This window comes from Micropterus dolomieu, linkage group LG23 (genome assembly GCF_021292245.1).
Source record: "Micropterus dolomieu isolate WLL.071019.BEF.003 ecotype Adirondacks linkage group LG23, ASM2129224v1, whole genome shotgun sequence".
Lineage (NCBI taxonomy): Eukaryota > Metazoa > Chordata > Actinopteri > Centrarchiformes > Centrarchidae > Micropterus > Micropterus dolomieu.
This window is the reverse complement of record NC_060172.1, coordinates 29,878,799-29,902,497: the sequence shown is the minus strand read 5'-3', so window position 1 is coordinate 29,902,497 and position 23,699 is coordinate 29,878,799. Positions and strand designations below refer to the sequence as shown.

Genomic DNA, 23,699 nt, shown 5'->3' with positions numbered 1-23,699 from the left:
GTGTTCTAACGCAGGTTGAAAAGTCCCATGTATTTTCTGACACATCTCATCAGAGGTAGATACTCCTGAAACTGACGTACAGGACTGGACTATGAATAAACACACATCACTTACTTGTGATGTCGTCACGTACACGACATCACAAGTAAGTGATGACTCTCACAAGCTCAACCCCACATCCAGGCTATCACACTGAAATGTTGGGATTTTGTTGCGCATGGTCCAAAAAGTTGGAGGTTTTCGTGATCAACCACATGAATTTTACTTGAAATTGTGAAATTGCGTCACACGAGCATTTGAATGTGTTTAATCATTTTTAGCTGTATTAAATTACCACGGCATATTATCTTCCATCAGATGTAATAAATTGCTAAATGCAAAGATGAGTACTTAAAAGGCTTTAATAGGAGCATGCACGCTTGCGGGGGCACCTGTGTAGGCAGCTGGATTGTTAACTGTTTCCATGGCAACCACTACTCACTGGATACGGACTCCCATGTCTGCTTGTGAAGCTGCAAAGAAATCTGGTTCCCCCCACACACTGGAATGACGCAAAATGCAAATATTGGCCACTAATTGCCGTATTGTCTGTGAGTATCATGAGAAAAGTGTGTTGCATGTAGAACTTGAACAACTTGTTAAGGTTGCAACTGTTTTTCATGGTGAAATATACTGTAGGCATTTTATCCCTTATTGTTTTTTCTCATGTTCACATTTCTTTACATTATGCGGGATATATTCCTTTATATGCCAGCACATGGTGGTACCTGATGATGTGAGACTGTGGTGTGTATGTGAGTGTGATAAGGTTACACTCTGTAGGGTTTGTCAGCAGTAAAAAGAGATTAATGAAGGCGCTGTAGGTAGCAGTAGCAGAGCGAAGACCACCATCACTCCAGGCTTCATGCTTGTGTATGGGATGTCATGTCACGGGGTCATACACGTGGCCATCAAACATCCTCTGGAGACTACACCACACACACCTCACTGTAAGATGACACTTAAGTCCTGCTGTGGTATTTACCCATATTATTTTTCAATTATATGTTAACTGTTGCCTTCAACTGTTTTTTCGCTGCTTCTTCTTTTGTGTTATATGTCAACTGCTGTGTTTATGATTGCTCACCACTGAGCGTTCACTGCTGTATATCTTTGTGTTTGTCACATTGTTTTGAATGATTTACAGTCAGTCTATTTTCCTCTTTTAACGGCCCATCGTTTAGTGGGATCATGATGGCAGTTCTTTTTGTTTATGTGGTCACCAGACTCATCACCGCTTGGAACAGAAATGCTAGGAGCAGCGGCAATAACACAAAGCAGCAATGCCAGGGAAGCGCCACAAAAATGAGGTTTGGAAAGTGAAGACTACAAAGAGATAAAAGAAAATAAGGTGGTTTAGGAAAATTTACAAACTCCAACTGTTTTGAACCTTTTTTTCACGCAAGACTACAGCCATTCTACCGGCTCGTACATAGACACAACAGTGCTTTGAGCTAAATGCTAATGCCAGCATGCTAAATGGATATCATCACTTCAGTACATATTATCTATGAGGTTTTCTATAATTAATTTCTTAAATTTATACTAATTATAGAGAAACATGCCCTACTATATTTACTCTGATAGGTCACACCATGAGCTCAAACCTCACATTTGAAACTGCCTTTTAGCTGAGAGTCACAATCTGAGTGCAGTATATTTTCAACATTTACACTGGTGTCACACAAAAAATATTACAGCTAAAAAGATGACAATCATCCAAACAATTATAAATTGTCCTAAAAAGAATAAAGGACAATCAATCGATGCAGCCAGGCTTTATTGCAACAATAGTAGTTCACCGGTCATTATTCTTGTCTCACCCTGAGATGAAAGTGAATGAAATGAGACATGCTTTCCATTGCATAACATCATAAATAGACTGCCTCTAATGTGTTTCAAATTTCATACGACCTAGTGATCGTTTTATGACGATAATCTGTTGTGGTCACGCAGAAAAAGGGATTCAATTTCACTTTATGGCAGCGGCAAATTTATATTACATAAGATCTGAATTCCTATCTGCTGCAAAACCTTCCAAAATGCCCCAGAGTGTGTTAAATGCGTAATGATAGGACTCAGTCGTAAGTACTCGTTAACATTTCATCATGTGTCACGTCGTCATTTCATCTCTCATGGTGACAGTGCCGTGGAGCTATTGCATAAGAGCCTTCTCTTCTTGTCTCACTTGACTGGCACACTCAGGAACATGTCTTGAGGATGAAGGTAAAGTTTGGGGCAAAGGACTGCAGGATCACTCCCCATTTCCTCATCAGTAGTCAGCGGCCTTTGTAGCATTTGTCAGAGGGCAAGAGGCCCTTAATTTCATTTTATAAGCTATGTATTTCCTGCTTAGGCAAATGGCTGCCATCTTGTCTCCCAGCTGACATGTCTAAAAGCGATTTAAGTCAAAGGACGCCCTCCTGAGACAATCAACATCTCTGAGCTGTCATTCCGTTGCACAGCCCTGGGCTGAAGAGCTACGGCAGTGAACAGGCTTACTCACTGGAGAGACGACACTGCAGGACTGCATGATGCTGCTCTGCAAACGTGCCATGTGCTGCATAAAGTGGACTAACGTAGCTTTTAATGCCACATATCCCTGCCAGTCGATCCACTCAGATTGTCAGTCTGTATATATGTACACGATAAGATGCCCGCGCCCTCCACACACACACACACACACACACACACATATGTACATGTACAGAGCCTTTTACTGTAATGTGATGGCTACTCTCAGCGGGATACCCCTCCCTCACATCATCGACCCCGAGAATAATGTTATGGTTTCATGCATCCAACCCCGCCCAACACACAGAAGCTTTTGGAGATATCAAATCTAAATCAACTTGTCAAGGGGCAGAGAAACGACAGTCTTATCTTCTCAAGCTTTGTAATTGAGACAAGTCTGAGGCATGGGCCTTCATTAGTTGATTGGCTGGTAGCCAGTGAGAGAGAGAAAGAGAGTGGGTGGGAGACATAAAGAATGTCTACAAAGGCGAGTGTCTGACTTAACGAGCGTGTCATTTCATTTCACTAGCCTTAAAATCAAGCATATCCAGACCATAACGGAATAATTAGCTCATCAGTGTAGACCGCGTCACAGAGACGGCAGCCTAACAGAATAATACTGGAGCTCTTGAGCTGCAAGTGTTCTACGGTTTCCCACATGCGATGTCGTACCTCTTTACTGATGAAGGAGCTCGACAGAGTAACAATGGACCAGAAGAAAATGCCACAGCTCAGGATGACCTTTCTGTTGAAGCGGTCGCCCAGGTAACCAAAGATGGGAGCTGCCACCATGAAGCTGCAGATGAAGACTGCGGACGGAAAAAAAAAGGAAAAGAGAAAATGTTACTTTGCATATAGTGACGGAAAATGACTGTTACTGATGTAGACATTTGTTTTTCAGGCTTGGTATTGCTTGGATTTTGCTATTTTCAATATCATTTCAATGTGTTACTTCATTACATTTTGCTGTAAAAATCCTCAAATTCCAACTGGAATGAGCCAAGTATTTCAGCTTTCAGGCCCACTTATTAAGCCCAGACCTGCCCAGATTGACTGTGTGATACCAGTCAGCCAGAGACACAGTGAAGGACTGCCAGAGGACACCTCCATTCAACTCCAACCAATTAGGATTCCATTACACTTCGTCTAAATTTACTACAAGAAACCTGGCAAAAGAATGTTAAATCCAGATGATACAGCACTGGGAAATGTCACTGTGAACGGTGATGTGGGTTTTAAAGCATTCAATTTGTACTAAGAGAGACAAGGAAAAGGAGTTGTACTAATGTGGTGCCCTACAGTAGGATTGCAGGAAAAGCTACAGTTGGAATGTGGCCAAATACAGTAGCTGTTGAAAGAGATAGAGGGAGAGAAAAGACAGAGACTGGATAATATGTTCAAAAGAATCAAAAAGGTGGTGGAGGAAATAAAATGTCAGGGCTTTATGTATCACTGCTGGAATTACAATAAAACTGACCAGAAGCAAAGCGATTAATTGCAAGATATCACATACCAGCACTGATTCTTTCCTACTTTCTGTCAGGGAGATGGCCGTGGCGGCTTTACGGCCATAAATAATTCCTCCATCTAAATTTCTTACAACCAAACATATGTCCCAGTGAAAGGAGCACAAGTGCTTAAAGTGTGTTCCCCTAATTGCCCCACTGCTGACTGGACAACTAAGCTGCGTTCTCTTTTTTAGTTAATATTTATGAGGAGGACCAACCCAAACAGACCTGAATTTTTAATGCCCTCAAAGCGAGTTTTGTGTCTTTGCAGAGGAGAAAGGGCAGCGATGTTACTCTTGACAGCGGTGAGGGGAGCTTGGGAGGCAGGCTGGAGTGTTTTGACACATCATCAGCATAAACATACAGAAGAGGAAGGGAGGAGAGGAGATGAGAGAGAAAAGAGAGGAGGGGGATGTTATATAAGACACGGGCATGACAGTCCCACAGCTGCTGAGGCCAACCAACAGGATAAGGGACAATAATCAGATTATAGCATAACTGTAGTTTTGAACATGTGATATTATAGTATGATAGCAAAAGGAAAAAGATGTCCTTTTGTGACCCTATTCTGGGGGAAGTGTTACCCCAAAATAGAATAAAATCAACCATGTTACATTACTTTGTGCCAGGTATTTAAGTCCGTTATAGACTGCACTACAAATTGCTATTTAGTTGTTTATTTCGTTTTACTGATGATGTAAAGTTTTTGTTGTCTTCCTCTCTCACCTTTGGAAAAAATAAAAACAACAATAGATATTTTGCACTATATGCACTATGCTTAAATCAATATAGCGCCAGTGATTCCCACATTCTGTTATTCAATGAATTCCAAAACAAGGAGTCAACACCACTGGCCCATTTTCAGACCTACAAACAAAAACTAGACTTTTACATCACCACAAAGGCAAAATAATTATTTTTTCCATATTTGTATTATTTCACTGAAAACACTAATATTAATAAACTAATACTGGCTACACTTAAATGCCAACACTACTTAATTGTTGTTTAACTGATATTATGGTAACAGACGAATATCTTCCAGTGTGACCTCACTGTGTCATTTTGAGAGAAATAAAAATCCCACTTCAGAAAGTGATGTGTAATCTAAGATCTTATTTATATCTAATTTGAAGTATTATCAGTGAATCAGTTTCCACTTGAGTGTTGGGATTACTTCATCTGCACATTACTAATAATGAGTCTCTTCCACCTCATCTCTACAGTATGGCTCATTTTCCATTCTTCCTCTCTGTCTCACTACTCTCCTGTTTTGCCTCTCCCTCTTGTTGCTTGCACCCCCCTCCCCCCTTCTCTCTTTTTCTGTAGCCTCCATCATGAGCATGTATGGGGCTAAGTGCTGCAGGTCTATTGTGTAATGCTATATGACTCCGCTGACTGCTCAGCGCATGTCCAGCTCTCTAAAGGGCTTTATCAGCTCACCCTGCAACCACAGCACTGCTGGAGAAACCTCATGCACAAACACACACACACACACACACACACAGCAGTAGGGTGTTCTGCCTAGATAAGATGAGGGAGAGGTCCACAATCACCCACCACCAGCTGGGTTCCACGTGGGTTTTAAAAGCCAGGGGCCCAGAGATCATTACTCTCACTGTTAAGCAAAATACATATCACATCATTAACTGGCCTGTTTTACTAAGCCATTAGCAGGACCTCACATCACTATATCTTTGTGTGTCTTATATCATGTTATTTTGTGATTTGTTGATAAGATACAACACTTTCTTAAGGCTCATTATCACCTCTTAGCAGTGCCAGCCGGTCTTGACAGTGTGGTCGCATGCATTTAGTGTTAACCTTGCAGTTTATTACAGTAACTGTGCTGCTTTCTTAGGAAGGGAAAGGAGCCTCGCGTTTATATTGGTCCAATACCCTGCATGTTTGGTGTGCTTCAGTGTAAGACCTTGCACTTAAGAGAAAGACAAAACACCACCTCCATGGTAGAGAACTTAGCAAAAACAAAACAGTTGTCTGTAATAACATTTTTAGCTTTAGCATTTGGATCAACATTCATGTCTCAAATGTTCTCAAGAAGCTACTTTGAACAGACAGAATAAGATAAGGTGATGAATTACCATCACACTTGAAATACAAATAAAATGCTTTCTTTACTTGACAAGAGGCATAAGGGGATTTTGTCAGGTTTGTTTTATTTTAAGCACAGACAGGTACACCCACCCAAGACAATATGGATTCACACACTTGGTTATTTTTCTTTCTACAAAAATGAACAGGAAACTTTTATGGTGTCATTTTGAAGTAATTAATCCAATGTTACACTGTATAGATTAGCCAATTGTGCATATACAGTATTGCGTAGGAACAAGCTGCATTGTATCTGAGACCGGATGCACACTGATATCTCATGTAACCTCAACTCCCAGGAAATGCCCTGTCACTACAAAGACTGTCTAGAAAACGATGCCACTGTTCTCCTGTCAGTCTTCTTTAAAGGCGTCAAACCTACAAGAGCCCAAATAAAGAAATCTGTCATGTTTGGAAACAATGATTTCTTCCTCCGTGTGCAACTCATTTTGAAGGATCCAGTTTGTTTTCTTTAAAAGTGACAGAATGCGCAAAAACCTGTCCATGAGACTGCGTCACATGTTTTTAATGGGATTTATTTCAAAGTCAAAAGGTTTGAAAAGGCATCATGTGTTTACTAAATGTTACGCATGGAGCGTAGTGTAAGGTATGTTTGGCTTCATTTGAAAGAATGGACTAGAAAGTAAATGTTTTCGGCCTATTAGGAAGGACAAACAAACCATGGCAAACAATACGTCTTCACCAATGCCAGGTCACACCCAAAACTCTCAGTGCAAGCAATGAGATTTGCAAGTCTTGATAGGAAAAGCTTAATTATTCATGACTCAATTTGCAAAGGATATTTCAAATTTTGCGGTATGATACACCTTAAATGGCTCTGTTGAACAGGTACAGTAGCTGGTCAAAAGTGTAATGAATAGAAAGGTTTGTCTGACATACAGTAAACAGCTCTTGAATATGAAACACGTATAAAATGTTGCCTGTCCCCACAAGTCACATTCCTACGCTGACCGCCATTGTCTCTTTGTTTCTTTTTGTTTGTGCAGTGGAACACCACAAGTCCACGTTTGCGTGATCTCCACAGTGGCATCAGAGATAAGCGCTGGCTAATCACCAAACATGGCAATCTCTCATAAATAAAGTGCATAATGTAACAAATATTGAGCAGGAAAGCCCTCTCAGTGGGCAGTTGATGTCTGGAGCAGACATACTCTGTGGATGTTTACGCTGCAGGCCAAAGGGGAGGAAAAGTTTTCATAACCTCATTTAGAGAACAATGGTCAGCTTTGACTACTTTTTCGGGCACTGGCTGACTCATGCTGCATTTTCAGTGTAGTAGAAGAATTTCCTTTTATTATGAAGCTTCAATTGATATGAAACACCTTTGTTTGCATCTAGGAATAAACAAAAAAAACAAAAAAACCTTTGATGGATTAGATGACAGTTTATCATTAGGCTTATGTAACATACACCGTTATTAGCTTAACAAAAACAGATTTCTTTGTTTTATCTCTTATATGGGGTGGTGATGGCGCAATGGATAAGATTATGCCTTTGGTGTGAGAGACCTGGGTTCAATCCCCCCCTGTGACCCATCTACCATTGTGTCCAGAGGCGTGCGACCTCTGACATAAATAGTAACTCTAAGTCTCTTTGGATAAAAGCGTCAGCTAAAAGAATTAATGTAAATGTATATCATAACTCCCTCGTCTTCTGCAATGAATAACTGTCAATTCCACACCAGCGGCAGAAGTTAAGAAAACAAGCTGAGCGGTTAATTAATGGCAAGGACATTTGTGACTAAATTATTATGGATACTCATAACAATACTGCACAAAACCACACGGTAAATAGTGTGACCTTACTGAGTTGTTTGAACAATTAAAGTAATTCATTAATGTCACCTTATCTGACTACAGGGACCTCTTTGAGGCCATTCTCGTAAAAGTGGTCTTGTATTTCACAGCCTCTATAGAGTAGATGAATAAATCATTATTCCTTCTAATCTATTTCATTGTCTTTGAAGTCAGAAAAACAAAAGTCTCTAGAACTCTCTGTGTACTTCTGACAGAATAGGTAACAGCAGTCCAGTGAATAACCCCAACATTCCCCACAAATAATACAATGAATTCTAATTTCAGTTTTATATGTGGTTCAGGTAGGCGTGCGAAACCTGTTCTGGTGTTTCTTCAAAGTGGAAATAAGATGCTGTGCATACTTCTCACAATCTCTCAGCGAGCAAATTACCATTACATTTAAGTCACATTCCATGAAAGGACAATGGCTTTGCGAGAAGTCTAAAAGCAGACACAATAACAGGTATGCCAGAGACACTGGAGTCAGGTATTTAAAGGTAACACTGCTGTGTTGTCAGTGTGATGTGAGACACAGGTGAATCACGCGCTATGTGTCTGCTGGTTACCTCTTTCTCATGTGGCTAAGGCCCTGGACAAGCAAAAGACAAGTAGAAAAGTAAAATGTGTGTTCAGTAAGGTGCCTGGCCTGCGACACAATCATCATATCTTTTATTATTCGGGGGGACCTAATGAAGTATTTCTCCTGGTGAATTGGTACCAAAGCCTTTTATTGCTGAAGCATTATACTCTAAGAATAAAATTAGTGGTTGGTCAAATTATGTCTCTTTCTTATGGTTCAGTTAGGTAGTCTGCAGTTGTTGTTTTTTTATATTATTTTGTGAAACATTTTACAGTAAAATAACCTCTACATATTAGTATTTAAAGACACAGTGACAAAACACATTAATTACCCTACATATACACGTACATATACTGTACCTACATGTACAGTGGAGCCTCTCAGACGCTTGCTGTTTGGACAGAAAGTTATAAAACTGAATGTAACTCAACTCATGAACGGAATACGATTGAGAAAGCTGTACTACCCACTGGTAGACCCCCAAACACACACACACACACACACACACACACACACTGTTCTCCTGCCACATACAGAGGGAGACTAGAAACACAGGACATCCAGCTATCGCTTTGATTGGCCAGCTGAACAAAACCACCTAGGATGACTCACCCCCTATGATTCAATGCCACTGTGAATAGAGCATCAGGAGGCGATGCAGACACACGTATGTTGTGTTTGTATGTGTGTGTGTGTGTGTGTGATTGATATTCACTGAGCCTGAACAGATACATTTCCCTATGAAACACTAGTTTCCCCTGAAGAGAGCACCTGTGAGGCTCTGCATCCGGCTGTGGGATACCAAATGCTCAGCAGCCCATTTGATCACTTTATCTTTTTAACATAAAGGCATTGAGACACTTCTCTGGTTGTATGTGGAATATTTCACATTTCTCTTGAAGGTGACTGACAGAGATTTAGTTAAAAAGGCACCTTAATCCCCAACCAATGCAAATATCCACAGAAAGTATTCTGCTGTTTCAAGTGCCCCCTACCTCTGAGGTTTGACTTTGAAGTAAATATGATTTGTCACAGATTCAAGCGCTCCTGCTTGAAAATAAAAAACGATTTTCATTTAATAAAGAAATCCAGTGGTCCAGAGCAGCATAAGCAGAATGCAAAATGGAAGAAAAAACGTTTTCAGGGACACATTGGATTCTTATTAAAAATGAAAATTATTTATGAATAAAAAGAAACTTAACAAAGTAAAAATAGTAACATTCAGCAGTACCTATATGTATAAATTAATCATCTATAAAGCCAGATCTCATCAATTTGGATCTATGACAATTCCTGCTTTCCTGCCCTCTGTTTTTTTTAGGTTTGAGATTTTCGTATTTACCACTGTAGCTGAAGGCTCTGTCATCCTTGCAGCTGTGAAACCTGACAGTCAGGACAGTCAGTCTAACCAAAGGACACCAGTTCAAGGAATTTGAATGTCCGCCAGCTGTCAGAGACAGAATTAGAGGAATAGGAGAAGCACATCCTATCCACAGGTCTGGACATGTCTCTGGGCGTTGTCATTTGGTGCCATTTACAGCAACGGCAAGTGTCACTTTGACCTGTTCGCTGTGGGCGAGGTGTGCTACTAGGTGTTTGCGTTCAGCACATCACAAACACGCCACTCCACCTTTGTGCATTTGCCCTTTCTGCCATTACAAGGCTATCTGCTTGCAGCAACCTGAGGCATTTTTATGAAGAGTAAGCTATGGATGAGTAAAGTCAGTCAGTAAAAACAGCTTTGTAACTCTGTAGCTCTTGTATATTATATGTCTAGGCTATATATAAATCTAATATCATACATATTAATTAATCAATTTCATAATGCTTTGATTGCTATTGAAAGGCTATTGCTTCACAATAAAATTGTCAATTGTGCAAATTACTGCTTTAAAGCCCAGTTGGTCCGAACCATTCAGTTACTGTGAGATTTTGCTGCTGCTATTTTTGAGCGACATCTCTGTGCGTCACCATGGTATTTCTGTGACTCACCTTAATGATGATACAATACATTTGTCATTTAAATATAATGTGAGAACCACACTTATAATTCCCGCTTAAGGTTACCAGTTCAAACCTTATAACCTAATACAATACCTAATACCTAGTGGTATGTAGGGTTGGGTTACCAACCCTACATACCACTGAGGATCTCGTCACACAGAATATGTCCGGCGCTCCAACCCTATGTAACCCTTCCCAGTAAAGGAAGATAATACCATATAGTCTATTACACATAAAAGTGCCCTTTTGCAACAGAGATGCATAAAATAAGTTAAAGACAACTGATCAAAAGACACCAAATAAATGAATCTATTGGACTATCATTACTGTGCATTTGGCATGAGCTGCTGGCTGACACATCTTTGACAACACCCACTAAATCTGTGGCAAAACAAGATTCTGTTGTAGCCTTTTTTTTCCCAACAGCATGGATCTTTCATAATAATAGCATTTCAGTGATAATTCTAAATGAGAAACTTTTTTCTTGTGGTATTAGAGCCTGCTGTCTCTACAGAAGCCACGCATGGAAAACTACCTGAAGCTTTCCACTGGGACGTGTGAAGCAGCTGAGTGAATTTACAGGTAGAAGAATCCTCAGTGTTTCCAGGATGGAAGACAGACAGTGTAACAGTAAAAATAACAGCGTGAACACTGGATGGAAACACAGTTATTATGTGTGTAATTTATATATAGATTTTTAATGTGTGGTTAGCAGATCCTCTAATTACCCATGTTACAGTATGGTATTACAGACAACAATTAATCAGTATAAAGCAAATGTGCAATTATAGTCATACAGAGGTTGAAATGGCATGGTATTTTCACTGCCGTATTGTGGCCATGGAGACTTACCAGCATGTATTTATTTAACTGAATGCAGCATGGAGGTTTGCACCATCTCTGATGTCTTATTTTTAACACAACACTAAATCTAATGCTGTTTACTAGAGTTCTGGGTCTCATAAAAGACTGTTGTGTGTCCATATGGAGCAGAATAATTTGCTCTGCTCTCTGCCAGCTCGCTATGATACTCAGATAAAATAGGAATAAAAAAAATCAATATGCATTACTACAAAGGTTAGAATGAGATGTTACATATATTTTATTATCTTGATCTTGATGCTACAGACTGATAATAGACTGCAAAAGGAAGAAATACACTACAACAAAGAGTGCAATAAGGAAATTAAGAGCAGAAGTTCCTTTCAGTCAATCAATCAATCACCAATCAATGTCTGGTGCGCTATGGCAGCAGTGTGTTGTTTTCTTTCTATGAGGTGTGCAATACCTGTTGTTTTTTCTTCCTTTAATGATTAATGGGACTGCCTGTGTTGGGTGTGACACATAACTTTGGTTTGAGTTGGACGCCAGAGTCGACCAATACATCTTAACTGAGACATTCTCATACATCTCTGCCTCCTAGATTCCCCTTCATGTGACGCCCCAAACACCTCTGCATTCCTCAAATTTCTGATCACCACTAATTCTCTCTGAAACCCTTCCCTTCAGACTTCACCCGTGTTGGATTACCAATGAGCTGGCTTCTGTTTGAAGAGCACTGCCTGCAGCCTGGGAAATACCCATGCAGCACTCTAGCGCCTATTTCTGTCAAACTCTGCAGCTAATTCCTGCAGAAGCTGCCATCAAGCGCTACCTTAATGCCAACTTAAACCCTTTTTTATTTTATTAAATCTTTCAGCTACTATGAGAGCTGATAGCTCGTCACTGCAGCTGCAGCAGATCTCTAGCTACCTGCTCAGTATGAGCGCTGCAGCTGGGGAGAATTACACGCTGCTACAAATACCAGGCAGGGCTGGCAAGAGTGCACTGGAACATCATGTTTTGCACATTAGCAGCACATATCATAAGCAAACACATATGGTAAGAATAAAGAAAGGTGCTCACTTGGGTTCTGAAAGCATGAAACAGTAGTGAGTTCCAGACTGTGATCCAAGCTGCAGCATTAATAAAAACATGTAGTTATTTTTTTCCCAGGGATACTTTGCTGTGGCTGGTGACATGGCACAGAGGGGAGATCCAGCGGAGCACTCGAGCACTTTCCTGCAATTTTCAGGCAGTAAATACAGGGGCAGGCAACTTGATCACAAGCCCTAGCTGAAATGACAGAGGACCCAGCTTGTCTGTGTTTGTGTTCTTGTGTGCTACCCCTGTAACTGGGACTAATGGGATGTGAAAACTAGGTCTGACACACACATGCAGGCGCAAATTGCTCCCACATACACACTCTTTTAATAATGAATGAAAACTGACCAAATGAGCGAACCGCAGCCCTAGCTTTGACCTTGACTTGCTGAGGTGTTTGACTAGGAGTGGTGTGGAGTGTGTGTGCTGGTGCGTGTGTTGGTGTGTTTCTAATTGATCTGTTGATGTGACACGGAGCAGAAAGAGCGGAGCAGCCTCCCGTGGCGTCAGCCAATCGATTGGTGTTTAGCCTCTTTTTCGGAGAAGCAGGAGAAAATATCACCATAAATTTGTGTTACCATTAATGCTTGCTCTCTCTCACTAAAAAAGATGATGAAATAACAGACCTATATTTTCAAATCTGTGACTCTACCACAATACCCCCAGCTTCCCACTGTTTCTGTGGTAATTAAACACAAGATCAAGCAAATGATCAGATAGGACATTTAATTGGCCTTAAAATCCTGATAGGATTGGCACCCTTCAGCAGTGCTATTGGTTAGTCGACAGGAAGTGAGGGGGAAGGAGATGGGGAGCAGGGTGCCAATCATCGGCCAACAGCTGCCCTCCTCCGAGACATGGCCTATAAAAACAGCCTGAGATGGAGACACACACACACATACACACACATACACACGCTGTGATGTCGATGCATCATCAGGTCATCGTTCTATTCTTGTCTCAGTAGGAGAGAAGCTGCTGAACACCATCGCAATGCAATTATTTGGCTTTGGGAATCAATAGTGGAGAAGATTAAACCTCGCTGCCATGCATGACCAGAGGGAGGAAGTCACAGGTGGCTCTTTCTTCTCCCTCCACTTCACTTTATCCCTCAGTCTCCTATAATTCCTGTAAGGTGCCAGTGGGAGTGACAACAAGGCAACAACAGCTGCCAAACTGCTGATAGAGAGCGAGAGAGTGACAGACAGAGAGAGAGAGAGAGAGAGTGAGAGAGAGGAGGTACCAAGGGATACCAACAAGGGCAAGAGACAAAATAGCAGCAGCTGTGATTGGCCAAAACAGCTGATCAAGCACTGAAAGCTCAACTTCCCGCTGTGTCGAAGGAAATCAGAGAGGCCTCCGTTCAAAAGTAGACATTTTTCATTGACACTGACCATACCTTAAACCTACACAATTGGCCACACCTCTGACCCAGTAAACAGCACGTCCAAGACAGCCACAGCTACAGCTCAGTGGCCAAAACCTGATATCTAGTGCAATGCTGACTTCTTGCGGTCTAGGCTTAAAGCTTTTTGTGTGCTGTATAAGTCTGATGTGCTCAAACCATAAGTCTTACAGCACCTGTGGCCTCATTCCTTACAGCTCACATACTGGCTGAATGGCAGACTGACACCATGTTAAGACTGGGGCAATGTCAGTTGGTGTGTGTGTGTGTCTGAGTGTATGTGCTGGTGTCATGTTTCAGACAAGGTGGGCAGCCACACACAGAACAGGGCACAGACAGTCTGCGAGCTGTTTTGAGCACCGGCTCCTTATTAAGCCGCCACCCCACTGTACATCCAGCCTGGCTGACCCCAATAACTCTGCTACCATGCAAAACCAGTGGTGGATAATTACTACGCCGGCTTCCATTGTAAGGGATAATTCAACCCATTAAGACTTTTTTCTGATGTGCCTCAAAGCACTTGAATACAATAACCATAGCATGTTAACAGGAGAAGAATACCTTCTCACAGATTTCTCTTACTGGTTAACAAAAGAGTTCTAATCCCCTCCCCCAACCAAAGGTAATACCATCCAGGTGAACCCCCTCTCCCCTTCCTCTCTTCCATTAACCTTTCGTGCCCTCCCTACCCTCGGGACCAGTCCTGTTCACAGCTGTGTGTGACTGTCACTCACTTTTCAGATAGCCACTGCCCGAAGGCCATTAGCACAGAGGCCTGTCATTTCCATGGGGAGAGCAGAGCTCAGGCTGTCCTGGTGCTCTGACAGGTCTGCTGAGCTTAGATGAGACCATCTCCACATGCTGATGGACGGCCCGGAGAGCTCCAGGCTCAAACAGCATGCCTTAACCCAAACCTGACTGACAGCTATGAACACCCCGTCCTCAGCTCTTCAGGCAATAATGACTCACGTGCACACACACATGCACAATAGAAATGAGCACATAGCTCAAGTCAATTTGTGTTGTGTAAGCTGCTTTTGAAAGTGTTGGTGTTGCCAAATGACAGAAATAACTGGTGTTTCGGAGGCTGAGCTCACCACAGGGTATTTTCCATGTGTTGTCCTTTAGCATGAAAACACCAGTTTACACCAAAGAGTTTTCATCTATCCAGGCATTCAGTCTATTTTTCTGCCAATGGGAGTGTGATAATTCTACTTTATTTTTACTTTACTTTTCTTTACTACAAAACAAAACTTAAAACAAGTTAGGGAGAAGCACATCCCTATACAGGATAATAACATACTAAATGGTTGGCTTGTTCAACAATCAGTGCAGCAGTGCAACAATCAAAAGCAGGTCTACAGGGCTCATCCTCAGTCAGGCCAGTATTTCCCAAAAGCAAACAACTTGTCAGAAACTTCTAGATATGAGAAATCTTTCATTCCAGTAGTTCTGACCAAGAGCCAAAGCAAAGGGTCAGAGCTTTCCTTTGCTCAAAGTGAACCAGAACAGAGTTCATAAAGTGATTCTGACTCAGACTTATGTTTGTTCTACAACTTGGATCCTACAGTGTGTGGTCAGTGGGAGGGTGACCTGGCAGTGGAGAAAGAGAGAAAAACGCCCGCTGCCTGTAAAACACCTACGTTGGCATTTTGCGTTCCCAGGTGGACGAAAGCTGCCAGGACAGAGGGAGCGAGAAAGGAGAGAAGGCAGAGCCGGCCTGGCCTGCAGGTGCTCACAGAGGCAGGGATTGTTCCCTCTGGAGATGGAAGAGGGGGCTGGGGGAAACCGGAAGGGACATGTGCATATTGTAAACATATACACGCACAAACTGAGACTCTCGCTTCCAGCACCCTGATTACATCAACCTCCTAACTTCTTCTTCGCGCTTAGGCTCCCTGTCTGGGTCTACCCGCTCTCACAGCTCAAGGCCCAGACACCCAGCATTCCTCAGGCCAGTGAGAGAAAGAGGTCGCCTGGGGATCAGGGGCCAAGCGGAGTCTGAACCATGACAGACCCGGGACAGGCCAGCCAAACCAAACACACAGCAGCCCTGCGTTCAGCCTGGCCAGCTGGTTGCCTTTCAGAGACCTGCAAATGCAGATGGTACAGAGGGTAAATCAGCTGCACATACTGTTTGTGTTTCAGCGTGTGAGAGTCTGTGCCAGTGTGGCTGTGTGCATAAACCAAATAATGAGCCAATGCAAACACAGTTAAGAGTCAAACACCCTTCACAGTTTCCTGTTTCTTGTTAAGATTTCATACAAATCTCCCGGAGCAGAACGCGCCGGTCAGAACAGACATCAACTGGAAAGTTCAGAGTGCTTTCACAAATTCAGGCACCCTGTTGATTATAAAAACTAATAAAACGTGTTAGATTCTACACATCAGGACCATTGCCAGTCTGTGCAGGCATCGCATGAAAAAGCCTGATGTGAAACTGATTGCTTTGAAACACCAGGCTGACTATTTAATTTGTTTGACTTCTTCTACAAAAATGCGGGAAAAGGGAGATGGAGAAAAGTTCATAAAGGAGTCGCTGATAGAAAATTGAGTGAAATATAGACTCTTCACCCTACAGTGAAACCAGGGGGGAATGAGATTTGGAAATGATGAAATGGCTTATTCACTGAAAAGCCAACAGAAATTAAAACACAGATTTCTTTTTCCTGGTAGATATTTTTGTCCTCAACACACCATTCAGCTCACCTAAACTTAGAACATCAAGTGAAGGGGTCAAACACTGGGCTGTATTCTTTCCCTCTCAAACTCAAACCTGCCTGCTTGCCCTCAATGGCACTTTGTGTGCAAGTTTGTTGGTGTTGAGTTGAGTTTGAAGGCACATGGAGACTGGGTCCTGTCCTCCAATGGGAGGGCTGTGCAAGGTATCTCCCCAAAAGGTGAATTCATTGGGCTCTAGAGTGGAACAGGAAGCCCTGCCCTGAGCCAGAGTCCTCAGACGCTCCGGGTACATTCATGCAGGCTTTCAGGAGAACTGCCTGCCTGTGTTTTCCTTTCTATTGACCTGCCCTCCTGCTGCTGCTGCTGCTGCTGCTGCTGTGAGGGGATCTCACTCCCCCACTTAAGCATATGATACAGTGGTGCAAAGTAAATATAAGCTGCTTCCATTTGAATATATTTTGAAAGTTCTAAATAAGTGGTGGAGTATGCTTCCAGTTGCATTTTGCATGGAGATACAAATAAATCCTTGCAAACATTGAGAGAGCAATTTCTCTTGTAGTTTTAAAGAGTGTTTGCAGTGTTATATAAATGAGAGGCAGGAACCTTGAGCCATTTTTGATTTGTTTGTCTAAAAAAATTGAATTAGTTTCTGTTTAAATCCTAGATTTAGAGGACCTTAATACATATAAAGCGAGGTCTAAGTAAACCATTAAGAGTAAACAATTAAGAGTTGATTATATAAATTAACTCCATAATGTGTTGTATTAATACCTATAAATTGTGCTGTCAATATCTTCACCAAAGAAACCCCCTTTTACTGTTTGAGTGTAAAATAAAAAAAAAGGCAAACATTATGACTAACTTAGCTTGTATTTCTTTACACCCAATTTTGCCACAGAGGGCTGATTGGGGTCGAGACCTCTGCTTTTCATCGTTCCATCCAATTTAGCTAACATGAAAATATCCAAGTTACACAATAATTACCCTCGTCACGCAGATAATGTGTTTAGGTGTTGAGCTAAGATTTTTCACACTTGTAATTATGGGATTAAAGGAGACTTACCTGTTTGCAACAAGCCGATTGCACTGTCTGATTTATCGTAATGCCGCTGGATGTCAAGCAGAACCCCTGCAAACAGGAGGAGTTGGAAAACATGAATGTGGTTTCAAGAAACAATGACAACAATGTCATAATCACAGGCATTGAAACACGGACTCCCATTTGACTTATAGCTAAAATATTTTGGCTTTATTGCAATCTTTTGTGGCTGGTGATTAATGCTGGATATGATGGATAGAAAGTTCTCATTCACTTAAAATCCCAAAAGCCATATAATATCCTTGATAAGCGCTCTCTTGGCTGCCACTGTGCTAAACTTAAGTACATGGCTACAAAGATTTCTCTGCGTGTTATATACAAACAATTTATGGTTGAAAAATTGCTAAGCACACCTTCCGTTAAATACTCAAAAACACTTCCATAACACAAACGCACTTTCTACACCATTAGCTTCCTGCAAACACCTCTGGGGAGCAGCCACAGTGCAGTGACTGGAGTTCCTTTTGACTTTACCAGATGACACTGCAAATTAATGTGAGTTCAATATTTCAGGTGGCTCTTATCATTCGCGCAGACATACAGCAGCACCATAACATCGCTCCACTGTGAGAAACCCCATCGTCTTTGAAGTCATCTTAATCCTGTTACTGTAATCCAAGAGCAGTTATGCTGGAATGGAGGAAACTCACATACTATGCATGGCTGTAATGCCTTAATGAAGTGAATGGGACCTGCTGCTTGGCCAGGGGACATGTGAACAGCTGAATATCTGCTCATCACAACACACTTGTGTTTTCATAGCGTGCAAAGCATGCACAAGAAATCCCATAAACTTTTTAACACATCATAAACATCAGAGGACGAAGATGAAGAAGAAGATCAGAGGGTGATAAATTAGGGTTAAAGAAAACCCCTTTATGGCTACCATACAATTCAAAGCGCCAGTAAACGAGAAGCAACAAGTCTCATCAAATGAATTCTGCTCCTCTTAAGACCACCAGCTTGGTAAAGTTCAAAGTCTTGTTTTCTAACTGAAAAGAAAAGAGAAAAGGAATAATGCATCTCTAGCCTAGAAATCCTTGCAGTCCAGATGCAATGCAATGTACTTGGTAGTGCTAGCTGACTCTCTGTGAATCTGGCAGGCTGGTCCTGGGGATTGCAACACAGCTCATGAAAATGGAACAGCAGCATGACTAACATTTTAAAAAGCTGTCTGCCTCTGATCTGTCTGCTCCTCTCCTCTAAGCCCAGCAGACCAGTATAACCTAGCACAGCCTCACCTCTAGACTAGTGCACCTAAGTCTCTGTAACCTTCGGAAACAACTCACGCAGAGTGTCCTTGTCATCTCAGGGGTTTTTGCCTTGGATGATGATGAGAAAGATCACAGCTAAGTAGGCAAATTACTGCACAACAGAGAGACACAGTGCATTTCAAAGGTGGAGCGATGCAGAGGCAGGTGCAGGTTGGACCGTGACTGGGAGCAGAGACATACGTCAGATTCCTGTCATCTGAGTCAAACCACCTGCTCACATTCTCACACTACAGGCAGCATTCTTGTTCAAACACTACACTCACAACTCTTTGCCTTGTTTCTCTTTCATAATGATGTGGCTTTAAGGTATCACCCGGTTTCAGTGAAACCCATAGTTCATTCACCTACACTATCAATAACAAGGAAAATCTGAATGTCTCATATTAGCATTCCCCAAAAACACATACTTTGATTTGCTTACAACAGAGGTAATCAAAGTGTGAGGTGGGCCTCCCCAGGGGGCTCCAAACTGTTTCAGGGGAGTCTCAGTGAATGGAAGTGAAAAAATATTACATTATTTATTACATTAGTTATGAAAAGGAGGAGACACAGAAAAGACAACACGTGTGATTTAGTTAAAGAAAGAGCTCAGAGATACATTTTTAGGGAACTGTTTTTCCCACTTTATCAGAGTCAGAAACTACTTAATGTCAGACCTTGGTGTATTAGTATTAGTAGTCTGAAGTCATGTAATACAGCAATATTAGGCTATCTTGGCTCAGTTATTGAATGTTTATGGGATCAAACAATAGTGTTGTAGTGCTCAAGACTGGTCTTGGTCTCGAGACCGGTCTTAAGACCACTTTTTGATGGTCTTGGTCTCGATCTTGTCTCGGTCTTGTCTCGGTCTCGGACATTGAGGATTTCATTTCAAGACCAGTCAAGACCATAACTTTGGGAATATCAATAAATCAATAAATATCAATAATTGCTTTGCATTGTCTGATTTATTTGTTAACATCCTAACTCTGATTGGATCCTAATTAAAAACGTGCTGTTACCATTAATGACTGTCACCCCAACCCGCAATGGTAAGAATGGAAAGGGAGTGTTGAATAAAGATGCTTATGTTGATTTCAGCTCTTAGTGTTTGTATGTGGGTGTTTTCATGGGAATGTGGATCAATTTGAGAAGTACATATGATATCGTTTCACATTTTATTGTATATCATGTAATGTGGGGAACTGGTCTTAGTCTTAGTCTGGACTTGGTCTCAGCCCCTAAAATCTTTGTCTTGTCTCGGTCTCGATATACTCTGATCTTGGTCTTGGCTTGGTCTTGGTTTGCACGGTCTTGACTATAACACTATCAAATAACATAATCATGATTCCATATGCATCCAGGAATTGAGCGAAACTAATCAAGTTAAGGGGGGGCCCACAGTGTCAAACTATGAAAACCCCTATGCTAAATCACCTCTGCTTTAACAGGTAGTAGTTGCATTAGTAGTATTTCTCACAGCAGTCAGAGCACACAATGTGGCAATTATGCAGCAACTGCCTCAAGGTAAGACTCTATTTACATTTACCGGCAGGTAAATCTCAGTACATATCCTATTTAAGTTAAGGCGAATTATTAGAAAATACATTTTATGAACCTCTGCTCTGGGATGCTTTTAATTATCTTGCCCAAGGGATGCAAATAAGAAAGCAGGTAGGGGTTTGCAAATCTGATCCGCCACCCTCCACTCACACACAGACACAAACACTTGAAACCACTTATAACCATAAAACACAAGAGGTTATCATCCCCACTTGGCCAAGACAGACAGGTTGGCTGTGACAGCAACTCTGTCCCCCCTGTCAAGCATGTCAAACAGAAACAACAGTGTTTAACAGTGTACTGTCCGATTGCAGCTGCACTCTAATTAGCCTGGAAGAAGTGCACACACACACACACACACACACACATATATACTAACACATACACACAGCCTGCTGGGAAGGGGATTCCTATGCCAGATGGTGGAGCGTCCCTCCTGGACAGAGTCTGCATATGTCTGAGCCACACCCGTCTGCACTTACCACACAATTACCAGACAATTAATAAAGGTAGAGTTGGCAAATGTTATTTACTGTAAGGTTAGGAAAACAGAGCTGTGGATGTTGGATAAACAAGAGCTATAGCAACTGTGTGATATTGTCTTGTTTGACAACTCCAACAAGATAAGATCTATTATGAATGAATATAATGTATGAAAAGTTGTACGATATACAAAACATTCTTTGTTCCTGCAGCTAAATGAGGACCCGTTTAAATAAGTGGTGGAAGTCGGATCAAAGCAACAGTTTTTATTGTACTAGATTCAAATGCAATGAGCTGTGTAATGAACTGTACTAATCTGTAAGGGATTACAGAGAGCCAGCAGCTCTGTGTTTGTGTAGTAGCCTATCACAACTATCATCTGTGCCCTCAATGAGGCCTTTTAATGCCTGGCCATCAAACTCTGTCCTTTTGATTTCTCTTTCATTCTGTTTTGCTCTCCCCTACATTTCCCCTTTTCTTACTCTTGTTCGTTTCAAGCAACAGACTGACTGGACTTTTGATGAAATTTGACAGCCACGTCTTACTAAAACAGAGAGATTCAGTAATGTTTCTGATGATGAGGTGCCACAACCCTCGCCTGAACTGGCAGAGGCCAGCCTAGTTGCCATGGCAATGTTGTACGGGCACTCAAAGAGATAAAGGTCAAGAGACCACAAAGGAACTAAGCTTTCCAAAATCTCCAAACTGCCTTTTTCTGATGCTACGCTGGTCATTAAAGTTGCAGCTCACAACGCAGCATCTGGAAATCCCAAGTAAAACACCATCGCAACAGTAAACAGAGCGACATTTTACATTATAGGCACATAATAGGTCACCACTGTGGTTGTGAAAGCATTGCAAATATAACCCCACGGATCCATTTAACGGAACAATGTTAATGAGTTTCTCAAGTCTCAGGCCTCCAGGGGTCTGTGTTCATCTGAGCATGATGCCAAGCAAGAAACATGGCAGGAATGCGGATCTTCCTGACAGCACACAACAATAACAACTTGCATCCTCATTCAAGGTAACAGCACTCATGCAGCTACTTTGTAGGCGGCTCCCTTTGAGACACACACGCACGCACACACACACGCACACACACACACACACACACACACACACACACACACACACACACACACACACACACACACACACACGTACACTTAGTATATTCTACACTCCCTCATTTTACCTTTATACCAGTGAAAAAGCTTAAAGAATTGGGTAAATGATCAATTCATAAAGTTTTGTCATTTATTTAACATTCTGACTCTGAATACACAGCTGCCCGTTCGTCCATTTGCTTCGGGTTCATTCAAATTTGTCCACTGACTTGTTCGTTTAACAGCACAATCCTGAGCCACATTTATGTATTCTTTGACACTTAAGGACACCTTTCATGAATTTATTGGGATTCGGGACTGTACGTACTGTGTGGATGGAGACAGTTGCTCCCTGCAGTCAAAACACAGACTTGACACAGAGTCGGGGGCCAGTGTGGAGCTGACACTTATTCCACCCTCTCATAAAGTCTGCCTTTATGACCACTTTTTTTTTCAGTGCAGCTTATGAAGAAATGACTCAAATTGGTGAACGTTTATTCGCCACAAATGCTGCATTTAGAGCAGTGAACGGTGAATGATCATTCTTCGATATGAATAGTACTTTCTTTCAGTTTTTGGTGTTTCCATTATAAGGCTACCAGACTGTTCACTCACTGTACGGGCTAGGATTTGTTAGTCAATGCAGATCACTGCAGCTCCAGAAAACTCAGACAAACATCTTTTTCTTTGGCATCATTTTTGCAAAAAACAAATCCCAACACATTTGAACTATGACTCCAAATAACATAAATTGAATGTTAATTTACCCCAAATTTTCAGTTAAAGAAACAATGCTAGAATGACCCAGAGGAAACGTTTCAGTGAGGATTCTGCATGATGTTTTTGCAAGACCAGCTTTCGTGCAGTGACGCACACCACCAGCATTACTCCTCTGGGACCACTATACACTCACAAATACACCATAGGTGAACACAAACACCACACCCCAAACAGTCACACACAAATATGCACACACAGAACTCCATCAGCTTGGAGAGGACAGATTTCATATCGAATCCCCAACAGAGACTTGAGGATCTCTGACCCCCCTTGGTTCTATTTCTGCACATAGAAACTAGGCTAAGAGGAAGGAGAGAATAGCAGTCCAATTTAACAGTGATGAGTGCTGGAGAGAGAGAGAGGAGAGGAGTCATGACGACCAAAGAAATAGGCGGTTGCTACTACCGGGTCAGTCGGGGTTGGATTCATTGTTTAAAGTATATGTTTCCATAGTTAAAATAAATAGTATATATATATATGTGTGTGTGTGTGTGTGTGTGTGTGTGTGTGTGTTCCCCTTTCCCCTGGTTTCACTGCGTGTGTGTCTAAGTGAGAGGGAGCCAGTGGATGGAAGTCATTCATTCTGGCCAGAGTGAGACGGACAGCGGTGAACCACTCTGCTGATGTGGCCAGATCCTTCCCCTTCGTTCCTGCGAAGGGGTGATCCCTTTTCATGTGTTAACCCCATCAGTATATATAGTCTGGGAAAGGAAGAAGGGGAGGGAACATAATAAGTGAGGAGAAAGTGCATCTTCTCTGGTTGTTCTTGTGACCAATTTTTTGGATTTGAGCGAGTGAGAGACGGTAAGAAACAGTGAGGAGAGAGAG

At 41.8% G+C, this 23,699-nt stretch overlaps 1 protein-coding gene and 1 long non-coding RNA gene across 5 annotated transcripts in view; one reads left to right on the top strand and one right to left on the bottom strand.

The window, feature by feature from the left end:
- The window catches only part of spns2 (spinster homolog 2 (Drosophila)), a 62,187-nt gene that overhangs the window by 24,971 nt on the left and 13,517 nt on the right, over window positions 1-23,699 (bottom strand). For 2 of the 3 annotated variants that reach the window (XM_046039848.1, XM_046039847.1), the window contains exons 2-3: window positions 17,648-17,713; window positions 3,226-3,362 (exon numbers count right to left, since the gene is read on the bottom strand). In XM_046039848.1, the coding sequence (XP_045895804.1) occupies window positions 3,226-3,362; window positions 17,648-17,713 (203 nt within the window). The remainder of the gene's footprint in view (window positions 1-3,225; window positions 3,363-17,647; window positions 17,714-23,699) is intronic. The other variant, XM_046039849.1, reaches the window with a different exon arrangement.
- LOC123963199 lies at window positions 526-12,700 on the top strand. Of its 2 annotated transcripts, none has more exons than XR_006823138.1 (3): window positions 526-590; window positions 1,266-1,349; window positions 12,570-12,700. It is a non-coding gene; the product is annotated as an uncharacterized LOC123963199 (long non-coding RNA). The 2 variants fall into 2 exon arrangements; XR_006823137.1 differs by lacking the exon at window positions 12,570-12,700 and adding an exon at window positions 7,181-7,292.